General features: G+C 44.3%; 2 protein-coding genes across 9 annotated transcripts; one reads left to right on the plus strand and one right to left on the minus strand.

Annotated features, from left to right (window-relative positions):
* Positions 1-571: 571 nt before the first annotated feature.
* On the plus strand, positions 572-15751 carry LOC111845260 (TRIO and F-actin-binding protein-like). Of its 8 annotated transcripts, none has more exons than XM_072712029.1 (17): positions 572-705; positions 1074-1178; positions 1559-1728; positions 1928-3194; positions 3641-3794; positions 4235-4318; positions 7055-7111; positions 7569-7637; positions 8368-8457; positions 8802-8911; positions 9427-9871; positions 10152-10377; positions 11453-11561; positions 12354-12513; positions 13342-13455; positions 13826-13912; positions 14052-15751. In XM_072712029.1, the coding sequence occupies exons 3-17, from the start codon at positions 1638-1640 to the stop codon at positions 14211-14213; spliced, it is 3225 nt and encodes a 1074-aa protein (XP_072568130.1). In that variant the 5' UTR covers positions 572-705; positions 1074-1178; positions 1559-1637; the 3' UTR covers positions 14214-15751. The 8 variants fall into 8 exon arrangements, with proteins under 8 accessions (XP_072568130.1, XP_072568132.1, XP_072568131.1 ...); XM_072712031.1 differs by having other exon boundaries at positions 1627-1728; XM_072712030.1 differs by having other exon boundaries at positions 590-705; positions 1158-1178.
* Positions 15497-19312, minus strand: LOC111845263 (essential MCU regulator, mitochondrial-like). The gene is made up of 3 exons (XM_023814570.2): positions 19077-19312; positions 18054-18198; positions 15497-15823 (listed from the first exon to the last, which is right to left on the minus strand). Exons 1-2 carry the CDS (start codon positions 19236-19238, stop codon positions 18067-18069), a joined length of 294 nt encoding a protein of 97 aa, XP_023670338.1. The 5' UTR covers positions 19239-19312; the 3' UTR covers positions 15497-15823; positions 18054-18066.
* Between the last annotated feature and the right edge of the window lie 653 nt (positions 19313-19965).

Here is a 19965-nt window from a genome sequence, read left to right on the forward strand (position 1 = left end):
CCACAGGGATACGTTCCACACAGGTGGAAGGAGGAGCAGGCACAAGACACGGGAGCAGGAATACAGCTCAAATTACTAATTAATGGAAAGATCCTTTACAAGCCTTTGAGAATATCCAGTAACAAAATGTACACATGTCTAATGTACTTCACCCTGGCTGGAACCGGAACGCATTCAATTCATTGAGCTGCTCATTCAGCTGGGAATACGTTGCGATATTCCGCATACATTCTCATACATTAAAATGGGTGTTTTTGTCTTACATATAACTTATTAAATTTGACAAGCATTGCCAAACACACTGAATCGGTAACTTGTAATAACTTGTAGATGTCCATTATATAAGTTTTATTCCAGACGATTAAATGGCTAAATGCATAACATTTAATAGACACGAAAAAGATAGTACATTGTATGTTGCAATTGCATGTGAAAATGGAAAAATAAAAGCACGATTAAGGAAGGGGTTAGGGGGAAAAGGGTCGTCACTTTAACATAAAAGTGCAGGAGTGTTAAAATAATCATGACTGGCATCACGGCCTAGCTCGAGTTACAGAGCTGTAATCCCGATCGCCCGGCCGAGCGAGTGAGAGAAGGTGTGGACAGACACCGAGGCTGAAGGGCTCGGGACAGAGCGAGCTGCACGATGCACTGCTGCATTTCACTACGCTGACCCACAGCCACCACTGCACAGATCGCTGCTGGGTAGGTCTATACTGGTACATACCATGGGGCCTTCAAACAAGTTAAAAGGATAGTGTGTCTGTGTGTGTTTTAGGTTTGACTGTGCTTCTCAGTGTACATTGGTGTGGGGGCTATTTTTTCAAATTCCATATTCCGAGAAGAGTTTTTTTGTCCTTTCTTTTTGGAGGATTACATTTACTAGCTTTTTTCTGCGCAAAAATCGTCATTGTTAAGCTTAGTGGTCTTTGGCATTTGTGAAGTTTTTTTAACAGCATTAATGAACATATGATAGCAAGTCTGCCTTGAATGGTCATCGCTAGACGGTGCTTTTGGCTAATTTGATTCTGGACATTATTCTTGCTCAGATGGGTCAGTATTATGTCTTTTAGGGGAGTTTTGAACAGCCATGATGTCAGTAGGCAGCAGCTGGACCTTCCAAATATTCTAATATCTTACTGTATGCTTTGCACCAGTGACATCATCATCAAGGCAAGGTAAGGCCATATTAAGCATGTGCGTTTGCCCTGTGAAGAGCCTGGAATGGTCTCTTCCACTGTGGCTTTTGTGTCTCTGTACATGCAATGCTTCTACAAGAGCTGGATGTAGACTTAAGGTTGTGTTGGGAGATGCTGCCAGCCCCTTCACGCAGCCTAAATCCACCAAGCTGCTTCCAGAAGAACGTACAAAACACGTTGCATGAAATCCCAGGCACTCTCACGTCCGACTACCTTCTTCTGCTGCCTCCATTAATGTCCAGCTTCTAAATATCCCAGTGGATCACCGTCCGCTTCACCAGTTCTGCTCCTCTCTCTTATTCTACCCAACATCCCATCTGTCTGGCCTCTTCTCACACTTCCATTCCCCAACACTCCAGGTTAGCACCTTGGTTCTCCTAGGATCAGACATACGGGGAAGGCTGATCATCCTCTCCGTGTTCACCAGCAAATCACGCCATGACACGGTTGGATCCTGCCTCTTGCAAACCATGTCGTCAGAGCTGGATGGAAGAGAGTAGCAGCAGGGACAGTTTTGGTCGACACACAGGTTAGAGAGAGATACTCTAATGGTAATACTTTAACCATGATTCTGTTACAGGATTGTGATGTAGGTAAGTAAATTCGTCAATAATAACCTGTAATACGGTCTTCAATTGCACTGTGGTCTTTACATTTTTATAGCCTTGTTAAAGCTTTTCCAAGCAGTTCCCTTGCTTTTGGTCTTATTTACCTTTTGCTATGTGTAGGGTCTTTAGCAAACAGAGGACAAGAAGTTGGACTTCCTCTACGGAGGGCAGGAAGCTGTCAGTCCCTCCGGGAGAACAGCCCGTCACCCCCGTTCCGGCACTACGAAGTGGGCCGCCCCCTGCCTAGCACCAGGCTCCCAGAACCCAAGGCCTCCATCCCCTTCCGAAACCCGGATCTTGGCATGCCCTCGAAAAGGCGGGGCTCGGGTGTTGACCCATTCGGGAGGAGTCCCTCTCCACCCAAATACTCGCTACACTCAAACTTCAGAGTAGGCCCCCAGGGGAGAGGCCCCCGTTCACCAAGCCCTTGCACGTTAATCCCCACCCCTTTCAAACAGGCAGAGTTGGGTGCCTCCCAACAGTGGTCTTTTGATGGCTTCTACCCAAAAGTACAAGTTCCCTCTCGCTCCTCATCTGGAATTTCTAAATCATCCCCCAGACACGGCTCCACTTTCTCACTATCCTCCTCTCCCTCTCGAAGCCCTTCCCCGTTCAAACAGAACGGAATCCCATTCTCTAATTACACTCCTGCACAAGAGAGAGAGGAACCCAGGAGCCCCTCGAAGAGCTCAAATGGTCCAAAATTAGATTCAGAATATTTATGTAAAGATGTTGATACAACCGTTGGAATGACTGCCTCATGCTCCTCTGCATTCAGTGAAACCGGCAGCAAAGCTGAGCTGCACAGCTCCTCCCGTTTCTCTGGCCAAGATGACCAAAGTCATCCCAGCAGCCACAGAAACTGCGAGGCACCTGAGAATTCTCCATCACAGGCAAACTTCATAGCATCTACCTCCAGCCAGGATGCAAGTATCCTCAGACCAACAACGTTATCAGGCTCCTGGATGGGTTCTGTCCACTCATACAACAGCACCACAGCACTCCAAACTTCCTCAACACCTGGGCGACTTTTGGACACCAAACCCACCATTCAGCTGTCGAAGTCTCACACTGCTGCCATGGAAACGGATGACTGGGGTAGGGGCACAAGTGGCAATGAGAGGGGCCTAGAGCTGCGGAGCCCCTCCCCAGAGTACACGCGATCATCACACCAGAGCCCCTCCCCTCAGAGACGAAGGCACACTATCTCCCAAAGCTCCCTGGAGTCTGAATCCAGCCGCACTTCCTCAGGGTCGGGTGTTGCATGCATGAAAATGGAAGATTACGTTGTAATGGCTGACATCCCCAAGACCAAGGTCATATACCCGAGGGAAGCAGCTTGGGAAAAGGGGAGGAGTCAAAGCCACAGTCCCATCAGGCCATATAAGTAAGAAGTAATCGCAAGCAAATTTTCATATAAGATGAAACAAATAAAATACTACTAATAACCATTCCCAAACAGTACCTGCAAGTTATATTTCAATATTTGCCTGCTTTTTTAGGCAAGAAATATGAGAGTATGCTACATTTATTAACTTAGAAAAGAAATCAGATTAACAATGTTTTGTTATGTTAAAATCCTTCTACCCTGTGGACCCTCATTTGTCCACATTAAGAAATAGTTGCCAAGCAGAGTAACTGATGTAAGACAAACATATCGTAGTTTTTCCATTTCCTCTGTTAGACAAAATACAAGTTAGTAAAGATGTTGCTGATTTCCGTACAATATTTTGGTATATGGTGCACTGTATTACTCTATATGGTCATATGCAGTTAGTCTATATGTCAGTTATCTAGCACCCCTTTCTCTGCTTCACTCTGCGTGGTGGACAGGCAAATTCGCCCAACGGATGGCCATCAGGAGTGGGGCAACTCGGTGGTGGAACGAGGTAGGGGAATGGAAAGAGGTAGGACTCGGCAGAAGAGGCAAGGCGGAGACAGTGAAAGAGTGCCTTGTGTCAGATCCACTGCTTCACTCAGTGCTCAGGTAAGCCCTGCTTCAAACTGCTTCAGACGCAATATACACATCAATACGGTGATTGGCAAATCTACTCTCCAGAAGTATTTTCTGCAACAGTGCACATTCTGCAACAAAGGGCAATAAAAACATACAATAAGGAACACTGACTGAAATCAATGTACAAAATCTATTATGCATTCCATTTGATACGTGTGCTTGTTCCTATATAGTATACTTTTTACGTTACTGCTTGGTTCTCAGATCAGTCCAATAATTTTTATTTTATGTATTTGGGTATTTTTTCTGTCCTAGGAATTTATTGGTAGTGTTGGGATAAATGAGGCTTCGAAATGCATAGTGTGTAGGATTATTATTTATACCGTTTTTGGGATAAAATGGGCAACACAAAACAAGCATGCTGCTTTCATCAGTAGTGGTTGGATTATGTTGCCTGTGACTTATTACAGGGTGACCACCGGGAGGAGACACTGACAGAGAGTGACACTGCCTGCCTGCAGATGGGTCCAGTGGAACACCGACCAACGGAAAAGGCACGCTCGTCTGGGTTTGGCTACAAGTTCCACAATAGTTCCTGCAGAACCTGCGCACCTTAAGCATGTGTCTGGGTGTCTGTTAATTCTTTATTCACTGCTTTGTTCCCGTTACCTTTGTGTGCAATCTCTCTGGCCATCAATCTGTCTGTTAACCCTGAGAGAACTCAATCTGATGTTATCTAAGTGGTCTTTTTACGGTAAACGTTTATGGAAAAACGTTTATTGTGGGTCGGGCTACGTGATAGCCATGTTCCTTATTCGTATGATCCGTGCCTTTAAGCATTCCTGCCGGTGCTGTCAGGGCTTGTACTCAGGATTCCTGACACCAACTCACGTCTAAGAACATGACAACTCGGGAAATAAAATTGGAATATATATTTTTTAAGTGAGTGAATGCTTTACTAAGTAAAAGACTGGACTGAACTGAACGCCAAAATACCACTCCTTATCTTATGTGTCCCTCAGTGCCTCCTGGCCCTGTGATCAGTGTGCATACGTGCATTTACCTTCTACATGTGCTGGGACGCCCTTTTACTCTCCGTTTATGGGCTTAGTATCGCTACGTGCAATAGCCATTGGTTGACTGCGAGGGTCTACCTACTTTACCTCGTGGAACCGCCCAGGAACTAGTCACTTGCCGGTGGCTGTAACTTCTCAGTAATTATAATATTATATACATACAGATGAAAATAGATGCATTTTAAATCAACGCATGAATTTTTTAAAATGCACGTAAAAATCAAGAAAATTTAAATGTGAGCGTTAGATGTTGGGCTGTAGGGATTATCACTTTGCTATATTAATTGAGATGACATATGCTAATCAATCTACAAGCTGAAGCCTGCGTTTCTCTTCTCTTTCACCCCTTGGATCTGGGATCCGGTAACAAACATGACGGTGAGTGTTTACCTGTAATTTTAAACCGTGGAGTTTTCGTCACCATTAAGAACATGCTTTGCTAGTGAAGACTGCTGTTTAATTGATCAGTTACTAAATTGTTGATGGAAAAACAAGTGTGTAGTTTGAGTAACATCGCAGTTGAAGTTTTCTGACAGCTTTCTAGCATCTCACGTATATAGTGTGACGCGTCAATTTAACGATAGAAAAATAGCTTTTAACGGGTGTTTCTGTTAGAAAACGAAACCTTTTAACCTAGCTCTTTTCCGTGTTCGATGTGTTTCAGTACAGGCTCTTCCTGTTGTGACTTTGCTCTTTGAGATTTTCATTAAGAATTAGGCTACCACTTAAGGTAGCATTATGTATCTGACGTTGTCTCATTTAAACTTTGCTTTCTATTTCGTTTAATTCTTCAGTTTTTGTTGGATGTAGTCGGTTGTTCCATAAAGTTTATGTACAACACATTTCTAGATACTTCACAGATTCAATGACAGGTTTGGCCAATGTGTTTTCTGTATCTGGTTGAGGAGACTTTTTTTCTCCTGTAAGAATAAAACATTGGCCGGTTTAATAAAAAAAATGTTTCGATTCATCGTCGGCAGGTGGTATCTCTCTTGGTATTCTTGTAATCTCGGCTTCTTATTAACTACAGAGCTAGTTTTCAAACTTACAGCTGTGTACAAATGAATAATAGACTTCAGACCTATTTATGTAGGACATGTGCATTCAAGGTGAATGATCCACAGCTAAGACGCCGTCTGAGTTCTGCGCAGCATTCAGGCTTTAACTGTGAAATGAAACTGGGACTCCATGTGATCGTCGGAGCTGGTGTTCAGCCAGTGTGTGCATCATGGACGTGATTATTTAGAAGCATAATTTTTAGGAATATCATAGACAAAGACCCATATGCAAATTCCGCATTGTAACGCCTTGTTATGTTTATAATGCCGCAAGAGTAATTCCTCACAGAATCCGCTGCATCTGTTTTTAACGTTGGGGACGGTTTGTTTGGGACTCCTAGGTGTAATTTGAAATACATGGCTGTGTTTCATCCTTACGTTACAACTACGAGTACCTGTATCTCCGATCCATTCAGAAAAGGAGCCAGTCAAACCAGATATTCTCACAATGGGAAACGATTCACTGGACAAAAGGGGGACGTTTGAACTTTTGTGTAGCCTAACTACATTTAATAACATTTTCATTATTTCCCGTGTAGCTCTTGTTGCAATGTCTTTCAGTGTTCACCTAGATCGTTTTCAAGAATCATAGAGAAGGACTGCCTCTCCTTCTGAATTCCAGTCACTTACTGGTTTGCAGCTTACTTTTTGGATGATGGGTGAAAAAGATATTAACTAGAGCAAAAAAATCTGAAATAAGTAGCCGTTCAGATTTGGCCTGCATTGTGATTGTTTTTGTCAGTAAACGTGGATGAATGAAGTCCATTAAGCCGCCTCGCTCTGTACCTACTAGGGTATCTGCAGTGGCTGCGTATATCAGTCAGTGTCTGACGTGCTTTCTGTGGGTTGTGGCTTTAACATGTCAGCCTCGGTTTGCATGCATACAGTATTAAAATAGCTATGAAAATATACACACATATTTTCAGTTGCTTGCCATTTAAGCTACTTTTGTGCACATCATTATTTACTGAAACATCTCCAGTTAATGGTACATTGACATGTCACTCCTGTGACCTGAACCACAGTACCAGCAGTGATCAGACACATATACATAGATGTAGGAAACGCATACTGAGACCATTGTCACTGTACTTCTGTTTTTTCAAAGCTAAGTTCTGAATAATGTTCTCCTTTTCCCCTGACCCTATCTCTGCAGCCTGATCTCCTTAACTTCAAGAAGGGATGGATGTCGAAGCTCGATGACGATGGAGAGGTACTCGGCCTTTCTGCTACTGCTGTTGTGCTCAGTTGTGTTTAGAACAGACAAAAGCACTCAAAAGCAGAGGTGGTGGTTTCAGACTCCCTTGTTGCATCAGCAGGTTAGCTGATTCTTCCATGTGCCTGAGCATACTTGCCTGGATATTAGGCGGACTGGGTGTTATGCTGAAACATTTTGGCTTCTCCACACACCATCAAGGAACTTCTTGCCACTGTGGATTTAAAAATGGGAACTCAGAAGTGTTCCTGCACACAACCTCTGTCCTGCACTTAGACACTTAAAGTTGCAAAGAGAGGAACACTGAAGTCACTTGGGGTTCCTGCAAGGATTGGGACAGCCCTGGTGTGCTCTTAATAAAATTTCTGTCTATTCATACTGGCTCATTTGAAGCCTCGGCTAGGATAGAGCGGGTCCTGGTCAGTGTCACATGGTGCCTGGTGTGTCTCCCCAGTGGCGGAAGCACTGGTTTGTGTTGACGGACGCCAGCCTGAGGTTCTACAGGGATGCCAGGGCAGAGGAGGTGAGATGAGCTGCCGATTGTTTTTCTGAACGTTTATCCTCACTGTGGTTCTGTACCATGGCTCTCGGTTAAAATTATTTTAATCAGATACTCGATACACATCAAATACTCAGCAAAGTAACTAAGATGCGTTACAATTGATAAAGAAATCAATCATTGTGAAAAATTTGAGCAGTAGAAATCTTTTTGAAATTCACTCAGATTCACTCAAAATGTAGGTACTCTCAGGGTGTAGATAGTCTCATTGCTTGAAACAGGCTAAGGAAATTCCTTGGTCTGGTTCCCCTAACACCTCATTTCTGCACTGGTTATTTACATGCGAGGTAAAAGAGAATGGTGTAACTAGAGTTCTTTTTAACTCCTTAACCTGAAATGTATTGTATATGGAGCCTGGGACTCGCTCCCTTCACAAGCAGCCCTTTGATTCCTCAATTTCTCGCGTGCCGTGACATGTGACACAAGATGTTTATCTCAGATGAGCTGCATGTGTCGGTACTGATTTGCAGATAGTTTCACTGAGCGAAGTGACTGAGAGCTAAGCAGTGAGGCTGGGAAATGTAGTGGAAGGACAGTGACAAATTTTCCTGCTTAGAAGTGACGTATAGCCAGACAAAAACAAATTCCTGCTAATTTAAAGTACTTGGAATGGTGTAAATTGCTAACACTCGGCTTTGCTAATAAGTCACTGAAGAGTTATGGTCTCTTTCTCATCTCTTTAATGTCATGTCAGAAGGAAGATCTGGACGGGGAGATTGACCTGAGGTCCTGTGTGGGGGTGTCCGAGTTTGATGTGGAGAAGAACTATGGTTTTCAGATCCAGGTGGATAGTACTGAAATCTGTTTTACTTATTTGAATTTGAGGAAATGTTCAAAGAAGTCACGTAGGTGCTGTTATGTATGCTCACAAAAAGTTTCACCTCACTTATAGTGGCGAAAGGAAATACAGGACCCTCAGGTGTTCCTCAGAAGATCGAAGCTTATGCTCTTTATATTATGTGTATATCTGGGATTATATCCTCATATGCTCTGAGGATGGAATGTTTGATATGGAATGTTTGGAAGCGTCTGGATGGAATGTTTGTTTTCAGCTTCAGGTTAGTGTTCATCTCAAATGCTGACTTGTAAGATCCTGCTTGTCCTCTCTTTCTCTTCACTTGTGCACAGACCCAGGGGGCTGTGTTCACCCTGTCTGCCATGACGTCGGGGATCAGGAGGAACTGGCTGGAGGTTCTGCGGAAGAACGTCCTTCCCAGCAGCTCGCCCGACATCATGCAGTAAGTTCCTGCTGCTGTACTCGACTCTGTTCAGATATAGTTTTACTTCACACCTCTGGTGTGTCAGTTTAGACAGCTGCAGAACCAGCTCCCCGCGCTGTGGAGGGGGGGAGGGGGGGTATGGCTGGCCCAGCTGGTCTCGAGCTTGGCCCACACCACAGCTGGGAAAATGCCAACCAGTCACAGAACTTTTCCATACCTGTGAACCGGAAGTAAGAAAAACTAAAATTTTAAGATGCACATTTGAACTCCTCCACCAAAGCACCCCATGGTCCCACTCAGGTATTTCTGTGGCCCATCCTGCACCTTATGGTCCATCTAACAGTGTGATACGACAGCACTGACTGAACAAATCTGATTTCCCCTCAGACACACACATGCACGCACACTGCTGGTGATATGCTGTCTAAACCAGGTTTGCTGTAATTTGTACTGTGTACTCGGCCCATAGTGAGTCACTGCATGCAGGGAAATATGCATCATCCTCATTCATTACTTTTCTTCCTGTTTTCCAGGCTGTCAGACAGCAGGAGTGACAAAGAGATCCGCACGTCCTGTCCCGTTTTGCCCGCTCACAGGGACTCAGGCTCTGAGGTTATGACCCCCACCCCGCATCAGCTAGACTGTGTGGAGCTTGCACCGGTGATGGACACACAAGCCCCCGCACAGCCCGTCAGCACGCCGGAGACCAAAGAAGGCCTGGACAGGGAACAGGCCCGGAGGCTGGAGGACAGGACCCGCTGGTTCCAGGCTGCGGTTCCCGCCAAGGAGCCGCCACCTGGCAGCAGCCCATGGGATACTGTGCACCTGAAGAAGGGGACAAGCTCCGCCTCCAATCTGGAAGAGACGCTTGAGAGGAAGTGGGTGGAGTTTGAAAGACTGCCTCTGCGGGAGATGAGGTCGCTGCCCCTGATTGGTTCCTGTGCTAACCAGCCTGCCAATGAAGTGCTGTTGAAGGAGGTAGTAGGAATAGACTATATAAATCAATAATTAAGTCTGGGAAGAATGGTGACCACACAGAATTTGTCATTGCCCCACACGTTAAAACTATCACTGGTGCATGAGGTCACACATTCAGAGATGCCCAGTGTTTGATAGGTTAGGTGCTGAAGCATCGAGGCCCTCGCTGGATGAAGAGTAATCGCAAATGGAGGGATTGATAGCTGAGGTTATTTGTCCTGCTGTGCTCCAGCTGTGCGTTAGTGATGTCACCCTCTGTTCCCCTTCCCTACCCTATCAGGTGGCCTTGCTGAAGGCTCAGGTGGAGCAGCTACAGAAGGTGAGGTTTGCAAGGGAAGGTGGGAAGTGTGGCCTAGAGGCCCCCTGTGGCCGAAGCCTGGAGGCAATGGAGAAGGCCCACAGGGAGGTGCTGGAGGAGCTACAGCGGCGGCATGAACGGGAGGTGAGGAAGCTGGAGGTGGAGCGCGACCGGCTGCTTCGGGAAGAGGCCCAGGCCACGGCGCAGGGTGAGTGGGTAGGGAACCCCGTTTGGGTGGCGAGGTGCCAGGCGAGGCTGCAGCGGACTGGGCTACTAAGCGTTTACGTTACTACCAGGGACCGACATAACTGATACTCACGCACACATTCACGGTGTAAAGGATTAAATACTTCTTAATTTCTTGCCATGACAGAGCAAATGTGTATTTATATTATGTGCATTTGCACTTTTATGACAAGAAATGATATCGCATTTAATCCTTTATACCGTAAATGTGTACTTACATTTTTGTGTTTGCATTTTACGTCTTTCGCAGACGCTTTTGTCCAAAGCGACATACAAGTGAGAGGAGCACATTACAAGCATATGTTCTGTGGGGGAGTCGACTAGCCATAAGTGCAGCTGCAGTAAAAACCTAATAAGGCTATTCAATGATCAAAAGTGCAATATTAAGGTTAGTAGAGGAATTCATGGAACAGATGGGTGTTAAGGTGTTTCCAGAAGGTAGAGAGGGAGTCTGGTGACCGTATATGGTTCAGCAGCTCATTCCACCATCAAAGAACCTCACAAGAGAACCATCCAGAGTGACTCTTCTTGTAGGGTAGAGGGAGCTTCAAACAGCATTGGTTTTCTGACCGAAGGGGCTGAGAAGTCTTGAAGACCCTCTTATTGGAGATGGGTGTCTGTTAATTGACGGACCTGTAAGCCTGTCAGCAAGAACTCGAACTCGATGTGAGCGGCGGTGGGCGACGGTGAAGATAGAGAAGCAGGGGTGTGACATGGGAATGTTTAGGTTGAGTGAATGTCAGACGTGTTGCCGTGTTTTGAATCATCCGCGGTGGTGTGACAGCAGAAGCTGGTAGACCTGCCAGTAGAGAGTTGTGAGGTAACAAGTGTCTGGACTAGAGGCTGAGCTGCGACCTTAGGCAGGTGGTTGTTGTTTATAATAACAATGATGATGATAAATAATTAAGCCCAGTACTTCCTCTTTCATTGTTTTTCTTTTTGTCTGTGCAAATGTTGCATTTAATTGACATTTTTAGTAGCATTTACACATTATCATAATGTCAACCCCCCTCCCCCTCCCAAATTCACACCCCTAGCTATGGAGGTGCTGAAGACGGCCCTGAGGGTGGAGCTGGAGGAGGAAGTGGCGAGAGCGAGGAGACTGGGCGGAGGGACGGCCGAGCCGCAGGCCCTGCCGCAGACACAGTGAGTCACGTGACCTGTAGGTCACACGCACACACCACTTCGGAGGTGCCAGTAGTGGGATTATGGGTAAGCCTGTCATTTGTATACAAAGTAGGTCTGGCAAGCTGAGATGAAAACAGCTGCCCAAATGGCACGGTCGACCCGCCACAGGGCACGCACGCCGTACATTTAAGCATCGCAGTTCAAAAATCACTCCCATTATTTCTCCAGATTTATCTTTTGCTGGAACCCAATCAATGTAGAAGGACATGTTGTGACATTGTCTGAACTCCCGGATGCTCGGGTCCAATTCGGATGCGTTATCTCACTGTGAAAAAGCCAGTGCGTGTGTGCATGTGTACAGCTCACTGGACAGCATGCAGTCGTCGCAGGTTTTGCTGTTTTGGCCACATGATCAAAGGTGATTCGTGAAATGCAGGCCCCAGGCATTAGGAATGTATGTATGGTGCTGCTGTTATGTTTAATTTTATTTGTTTAGTACTTTTTTGGTCAGTGCATAATTCCATATATGTATTTTATAGTGTATATGTCTTTATTCTAAGTAGTAGAGAATAGTACAAATCAACCTTTCTATGGGTAGGTGTGTCCAAACTTTCGAGTGGTGCTGTATGTATGATGTGTGCATTATATACATAAAATTATGGCTTTTTTCATTTTGGGACACTTGCATCCCGCAATTTTAGTTGTGGTCTAGAAGAATGTATGTGTTTAATAGTTTGTTTCCCTTCCCTGCAGTTTGTCTTATCTTGCTGCTGTCGCTGTCTGAGTGTCACTGTTGATAACCCGTTCCAGGTCTGAGCGGCTGGCCCAGCAGAGGGAGCTGGACAGCCTGTCAGAGCGGTACTCCCAGAAGTGCCTGGAGGTGAGGAGGGCGGAGGAGAGACACAGGGAGATGGAGAGGGAGGCGAGCCGAAGGGAGACGGAGCTGGAGCAGCTGAAGAAGGAGAATTGGGTGAGTGAGTAATTGTGGCTCTCTGTCAGCTCCTGGCTGGCTTCATCTGCCAGTGATTATGCATATTCATGTTTGCTATCAGCCTGAAATATTCTATATATGGAATGAAATACTTAATTTTCCATTTGCACAAGTCTGAGTACAGGTACATTGGAATGCATCATTTCACGTATCCCTTCATGCTCTGCTTTGAGACACACGCATGAGGCTTGGGGTCTGAGTGCAGGGTCAGGTCATTTATCTGGTGCCCCTGCAGCATTTGGGGGGGGGGGGGGGTAAGGGCCTTTCTCAAGAGCCCAGTGGACATGTGACTATTCTGCTGAGGACGGTATTCAAGGCCTGGGGGCCTTTCTGTCAGGAACAGAGACTTAAACCTCTGAGCCACACGCTGGCCCAATTTCTAAGGTTCAGTTCTGCAAGTCCTTTCTGCCTGTGCACAGTTTGGTGACTGAGCTCACCAAGCAAAACTCAGTGTTTGGACTGTGCCATTTCTCACTGCAGGGTTTATTGCTGTACGCTGTTCTGCTGTAGATAACAGAAACGTGTGAATGGTGTTTGTAATCATTTCCTTTCTGCTTTCTGTCTGCACCACTCTTTGTCTCTGACGTTGACAGTTACTGTAGAATTTATCAGGGTGCCTAAGTTGCTTCAGCCATTGTAGAACTTGCAAGCTTCCAAAGAGAGAAGGCTTCCTTGTTAGCTGGTTTATCTTTCGCTGTCCTGTGAGTGACGTGTTGCCATGCGCTGTTAACTAACATGGTGTTCACATGCCCCTTTGCTTGTTCAGTTTGACCTGCCCTGGTGTAAGCCCTCTCTCTCTCTTCACAGGATCTGCAGTCTCATCTGATGAAGGAGATAAGCCACATGCGCTCAAGCTCTGAGCATGAGGGCTCAGACGGCGTCCTGCATGACAGCCACGAGCGCAGTTCCTGCGAGTTGGAGGTATGGCAGAAGCGACAAGGGGAACACTGCTGCAATTGATCACTGTCACCACCTAGTGGTCACTGCCTTTGAAATTCGGATTCTGCGATCGGCCGTCTAGCTGGATGTCGATTGAAGGTGTGCTTTCTGCTCGTGGGAGTTTTACTTACACAAAAATGTTCTGAGGGCAGAACAAAAAATGATTGATTCTGAGAGATAACCAATCAGATTGTAGAGGAGGTAGGTCCAAGCAACTAGAGGACATGGGACCAAGACATCTGATTAGTTGGTCCCTCAGAACATTTTTGTGTAAATAAGTCCCATGAGCGTGTTTTCAGGTCCCGTGTGACGCCTATGTACCAGCCAACACTCGTTATTTTTCTTCTGGCAGGTGCTGCTCCGAGTGAAGGAGAACGAGGTCCAGTACCTGCATAAGGAGATCGGTTGCTTGAGGGACGAGCTGCTCTCCCTCAGCAAGGTTTGTAGGTGATATTTATGAACGTCCACACCTAAGCTGCTCAGCGTCTCCATCAGGCCTAAGGATGTATTACAGTAAGACCGAGGATAGCATCTACAGTATGTGCATATACCCTTCAAGTCCTGCTCTCCTCTGGTAGGAGAAGCGCTTGGCGTACGAGCGGTGCAAGGAGGCCAACGTGGAGCTGAACGCAGCGAAGAACCGCAGCGAACGGGAGCTTGAGGCCCTGCGTGAGCACCTGCGGCTGGCGATGGCGGCCCTGCGGGAAGGCCAGGAGCTGGGGAACAGCATGTCCCACTGAGACACCACAACCAGGTTGGAGATGGAGGCTGGTCGGCCCAACCTGCTTACCCAACTCCCCTTAGGAGAGAGAAGCCCTGTGGTCGTCACCATTCTGACAGCCATGTTGGCTTGTCTTCAGAAAGCTTAATCTCCAGGGGCTCCAACATGCTCAACGCTACCCAGTGCCGGTCAACCCAATAGGTGACATAGAGGGTGCTGGTTTAACTAGCCAACTTCACTGCATCTCGTACGGGGCAGGGGGGCGCACTGGCATTGATAGCTATTCTAGAGTGCCATGTTGGCTTTGACCGGTACTGACACAGCCTATGGTGACATGGAGATTGGCAGGGAGATGAAGATACCAGGACATGTGATTCTGTAGCAAGGGAACGCTGACTTGGTTCACGAGTTTCCTACCCAAGTACTGGCTCACTGTTTTGCACTTCTTGTCGCACGTTTCAGAGGGACAATACAAGAACTTAAATGTTATACCACTATAGTTGTGGCAAAGGACTGGAGTATAAGGTCTATTTAAACAATTATCGCCTCACTTCTCCCTTGGTACCCAAGGGCCCTATGAACGTGGAGACAAAAAAGCATATTAGGACCACTATACGTGGTCACTACGGAGGTGGATTCACTTAAATTTTCTCACACCTTCTTTGAAATCTTGCATTTTCTTCTGTACTTCCACTTTTCACCTTCTCTTGTTTTGCAGTGTCTGCAGGCTATTTCTCTAGAGTTTTTTTCAGACTTTTTGAAGCACGTATGAATGTCACTGACTGGTTGATTAAATCAGATGGCTGTCCACGGAGTGGCAGTGTTCAGAATTTCTGAGATTGCTGTAAGTAAAAATTCACAAAAACTACAAAATCGCCGTTCTTGGGACTGCTTGGGCCAAACAGAGAAACACCCACAAATGTTTTGTACTTGCTATACATCATCTTGAATCTGTACATTGACATGCACCAATGTTAATTTTGCTCAAACACCCTGTCAGTAGGATGTAGCTTCACTCACTGATATCTGTTACTTGAAAGACATACAGTCCATTGATGAAGCATCATTGCTTCAGACTAACTTTGAAAAACCTGGAAAATGTTTTTGTTTGAACTCATTTTTCATGGTGCTGCAATATTTTTGTGTGTTTGGGAGTCAGTGGGTCAATGTTTCGCCACTTGGGAAAATCAGATTTTGTGGCAAATACTGGATTATCTTACTGCTTATGATGCAGGCTATAAAAATTTTACCATTTTAACTTCTAAAGAGTCACTTGTCACACAATTAAGAAAAAACCTCTAATTCAAGTGTTTTAAATCATTTTAATGACAATGAAAATATCCATTATTTTTCAAATGAGTTTTACTTTCTTGTGACCAGTAATATACAGAGCCTTAAGTTTTTATATTCAATAAACTGGTGAATCATTTTTGTCACATGTTGAGTAGGTTACAGTTACTATATTTGACACACCAATACAACAAATGTTAATAAACACTGTGATGATACTGCATTACTTTCTGTTCTTCTGTTAATAAATGTAACGTGTGAATTCTGCTGGGTTCCTAAGACCTCTTTTTGGTGATACTAGAATTTGTCTGATTTGTTGACATTGATGCGCCACTCAACCTGAAAGAGGAGAAGAGGAATCAGATGGTTATAGAGCCAGAAACCAAAATACTGGTTCATTGAAGTAAAACGAGTTATTTTTGCGGCATGTTCAGATCAAAAGATGAAAATGAGGCTAGTGTACAGAATGTCAGCTTTAATTCAGGTTCCTATTTTTCATCCTGAACTATGTTGTGTGAAGTGCCCTTTAATTTCCACTGAGCATAAAGTGTTATTCCACGCTGAATGTTCGTCCTATTTCACAGTTACAACTACTTATCTGATACTTTAATCCGATCTTCTACCCTGGGTAATTTTAGTACAGAAATTCCAATTTCAGGTGCTTTGTCCATGGGCCACACTTAGAACCATTTATAAGGCTGTATTCTGCACACAGCTCTGCTGATTGCTGCCCCATAGAGCTCAGTAGTGCAGTTCCTGCCTGTCACTTTGTAGGTTGAGGTTAATTTGCATAAAAATTTCTAACATACAAAATGGATCTGTATGAGCTTTTGCGATTGTCTTTAAGGTGTTTTTTTCTTTCCTAGATTTACATGGCGGACTGTGAAATCAGTGGGAAGAGTAAGACATGCAACAATGTCCTATGGCGTTTTCATATTTTCAATAAAACGATCTACTGGATGTCATTACACATTCTAACATGAGTGATTTAACATTTTAAATAATGTTAAATTTCTATTTATTATAAATAATGTTAATTTACTGGGGGCGGTGTTTGGCTCAGTGAGGTAGGGCACTATGATCAGAATCCCACGGTCAGCAGAGTGATTCACCATTGGCCCAGAGAGCCAGTCCCTTAAAGTGTGCCATAAATAAATGTAATGAAAATGTACTATTCACTATTAAATGTCTTAAATGACGGTTTTAACAATAAAATTGTACATTCATCCAGTGGTTGATACAGAGAGTAGCCGATAGGCTCAACCTAGGGACACCTATGTGAAACTCATTACCGCACATTTTTTAAAAACAGGCTTAGATATTTACAATATGTGACCGCAAGAAAAATACAGCCGTGACTGTGGTGTCCAACCAACACGCAACGAAAAACTCGCACGGAATTATGGGTACAATTTAACATATAACGTCAGTCAAGAAATGTAAGAGAGGAAGTTCCAAATATTATCATACATAATTATAAGAAAACAATTCACATTCAATGTAATTAGTCAAAATGATGATTTAATTCAAATAAATCTTTATATAATATTTTTAATCTGAATAAGTGAGCCATCCATAGATCCACCCCTGCATTAATCTAACTTCTAACCCTACATCCTGGTCAGGGTCTTAGAGTAAAAATTACACATGTATTAAAACTTCAGTTTCACCAATGTGTAGAATAACCAGAATATTTGTTCATATGTTAATCTTCCTGGAGGAAGGACTTTCCTGGCACTAAGTTTGAATGGTAATGAGTGATTCCTTTCGGGGGACTGACATACTTTCTGTCCAATAAAAAGCATTCGGCTCTGTCGCTGAAACAAAGAACAACCCAACCCAATAGCAGCAGCGGCTGTGGTTTCGTAGGAATGAATAAGACATGGTGAGACTTGTGAGTAATGACTGATATTTTTAAAGAGGAAACTAGTTTTTTCCTAAACAATCTAGATCATAAATTATGAGACTCACCTTCAATGCTCCGGTCATCTTGACAGTTATTTTACTTTTTAGAAATGTATTAAGGTGACTATAATTTGTGAAACGGGTGGCAGCTTCACGATGCTGTTGTCCCCATTTATACAATCTTAAGACAGCAATAATATGTGTCAACTAGAAGTCAGCAAAAACCTCCTTGACGTAAAGGCCAGCGCTATGTACACAAATGTACAAGCGTATTACAGAGTATATGTTGACAATATCGTATTTAAAAACATTCACAGGAATGCAGTGTTACCTGCAGAGCGAACGTCAGCCTACGTCAGAATCATAAAGGCTACTGGGAGTGTATACAACATACAACCAAGCACTGAGAGCCCTGTAAAGTACGTACGTCTTGGTTTGTTGTGGGGGGGTACGCTAAACCCAGAACTCCGAACACACGCATTTGGGGGAGATGCAGGGAAATGACAAGGCAAAATTTTACCGCATCAATATAAAGTTCGAATTTAAGCTATACAGGAAGATTAATTACTGTACGGCTTCGAGCAACGGACCCCGGTTCCCCCCCCCCTACCCCCCTCAGTAACCGCAACCTGTTTGCACACATGTATGTATGGCATCTACAAACCTGTGTCCAGGGTTTAATCATCGTCATCCTCGGGAACAAAGATGTCGTTTTCTTCAAGCATAATGGCAAACTTCTTGCTTATCTGAGTTCCAATAAGTAGAAAAGGGACTACCACAATCATAATGCGAATCATTCCGAAGGGGATCTGCGAATTGCAAAAAAGAAAAAGAAAATCACTTAGTTACATCTTACAGAAAGATCATTCGATATTAGCATTTAGACACAGAAAGGTGCATGAATATAACATGAATGCATGGCAAGATTTAATTTTGCCCTACGAGGCGTATAATTTCACAATCAAGTCCCTATGGGCTGAAATTACGGGGGGTGGCGGGGTGGTTGAACCCCCCCCAATAATAATAATAATAATAATTAATACTTTATTGATCCCCGTGGGGAAATTGTTTTTACGCCTCCCCCAACTTGCTCTTTGTAGAGCAAGCTGTCCGCGAAGGGCTGCCACCCGTAGCGGCGCCCAGGGAGCTGGGGATTGAGGATCTTGCTCAAGGACCCGCAGACGTGCTGAGGCTGGGCTTGAACCAGCAACCTTGTGATTACAGGCACACGGCTTAGCCCACTGAGCCACACACAATAATCACGTACTCCCCCCCAGCCCAGAGTTCAAGCCAAAGTTACGCCGTTGTAAGTACCTGACTCTTGATTACAACACATCTTTCCACCTGAGACTTCCTGACTACGTACGTTTCACTCTTTATGTTGCGTATCAGACTAAACGAATGTCGTAAATTACAAATATATCGTTAAAAATTCACCTGCTTGTAACATTTATGGGGTTTTAATATAGGCCATACTGTTTTTAATATAAAAGTATTCTCGACTCAGTGAACCAGAACCACTGAGTTGAAAAAATCATTTTCGGATGTAAGTCCTTCTATACCACCGTCGAAACATTTACAGTTATGAATAATTTCAATTACTATTATTTTCCGATTGCTGCTTAATTAATCCAGTGTGGTCCTGTCATGCGAAACTGCCGCTTACTTATAATCTCCCCAAACTTACTTTAGTCGGCTTAGGCAGAATGGCACCGGACGTCGTTGACACGGCGTTTCGACACTGAATAAGACGCGATGTGCCCAAAAACCTGCATGCAGTGTTACGTTTTAGGATTGCACTGTTTTTTAATGCATAAAACCTAAGAACTCCGGCGACTGCTGACGCCATCTTCCTGGTTTAAATGCCCCTCTAGTTTAAACTGGAAGTTCTGACTCCTTAGTTTGCCTTGTAGGTGGGACTTTGACGTTAATGAGGCGTGTTTAAAGGCGTGTCGGGTCGTTTTGAAAAAAAAAAGAAAAGAAAAAAAAGTACACGTTGCATATCAAGTATTTCAAAGTAATGCTGTAAGTCCAGAGTTTTACTGCAACAGGAAACACACGTTAATAAATAAACCAGCTGGATTTTTACAGTTTTTAAGTTGTCCGTGTTATGTAACTTTTAATTACTTTTTAATGAAATAATGAATAGCATTGCTGTGCATTGCACTGTTGGTCACTGGGTGGCACTCACACTTCCAGCGGGGGGGGTACGTATCCCACACTCACTCCATATGTGCAAAAGATTAGGTTAGTGATGAATGTCTGGATACCTGGCCCACTGTATTTTTATTCCCGGTAAATTATTACGGATTACAATTTAGGGGAAATAATAAAATGAATCTAATTAAATGAATTCTGCAAACTTTAACTTCTTCATTCATTGTTGCTCATTAATTGCTTGGGGTCAGAATATCTCCATCCATCTATCTATCCACTCATCCACCTATCGATCTTATAACTGTTTATTCTGGTTATTGTTGCTGAGGTGGCCGGAGCCAACCCAGAGCACAAGACTGGGGTAGACAGATGGATAAATGAATTATTAACATCCTGGATGGCATGCCAGTCCATCACAG

This window comes from Paramormyrops kingsleyae, chromosome 5 (assembly GCF_048594095.1).
Source record: "Paramormyrops kingsleyae isolate MSU_618 chromosome 5, PKINGS_0.4, whole genome shotgun sequence".
Lineage (NCBI taxonomy): Eukaryota > Metazoa > Chordata > Actinopteri > Osteoglossiformes > Mormyridae > Paramormyrops > Paramormyrops kingsleyae.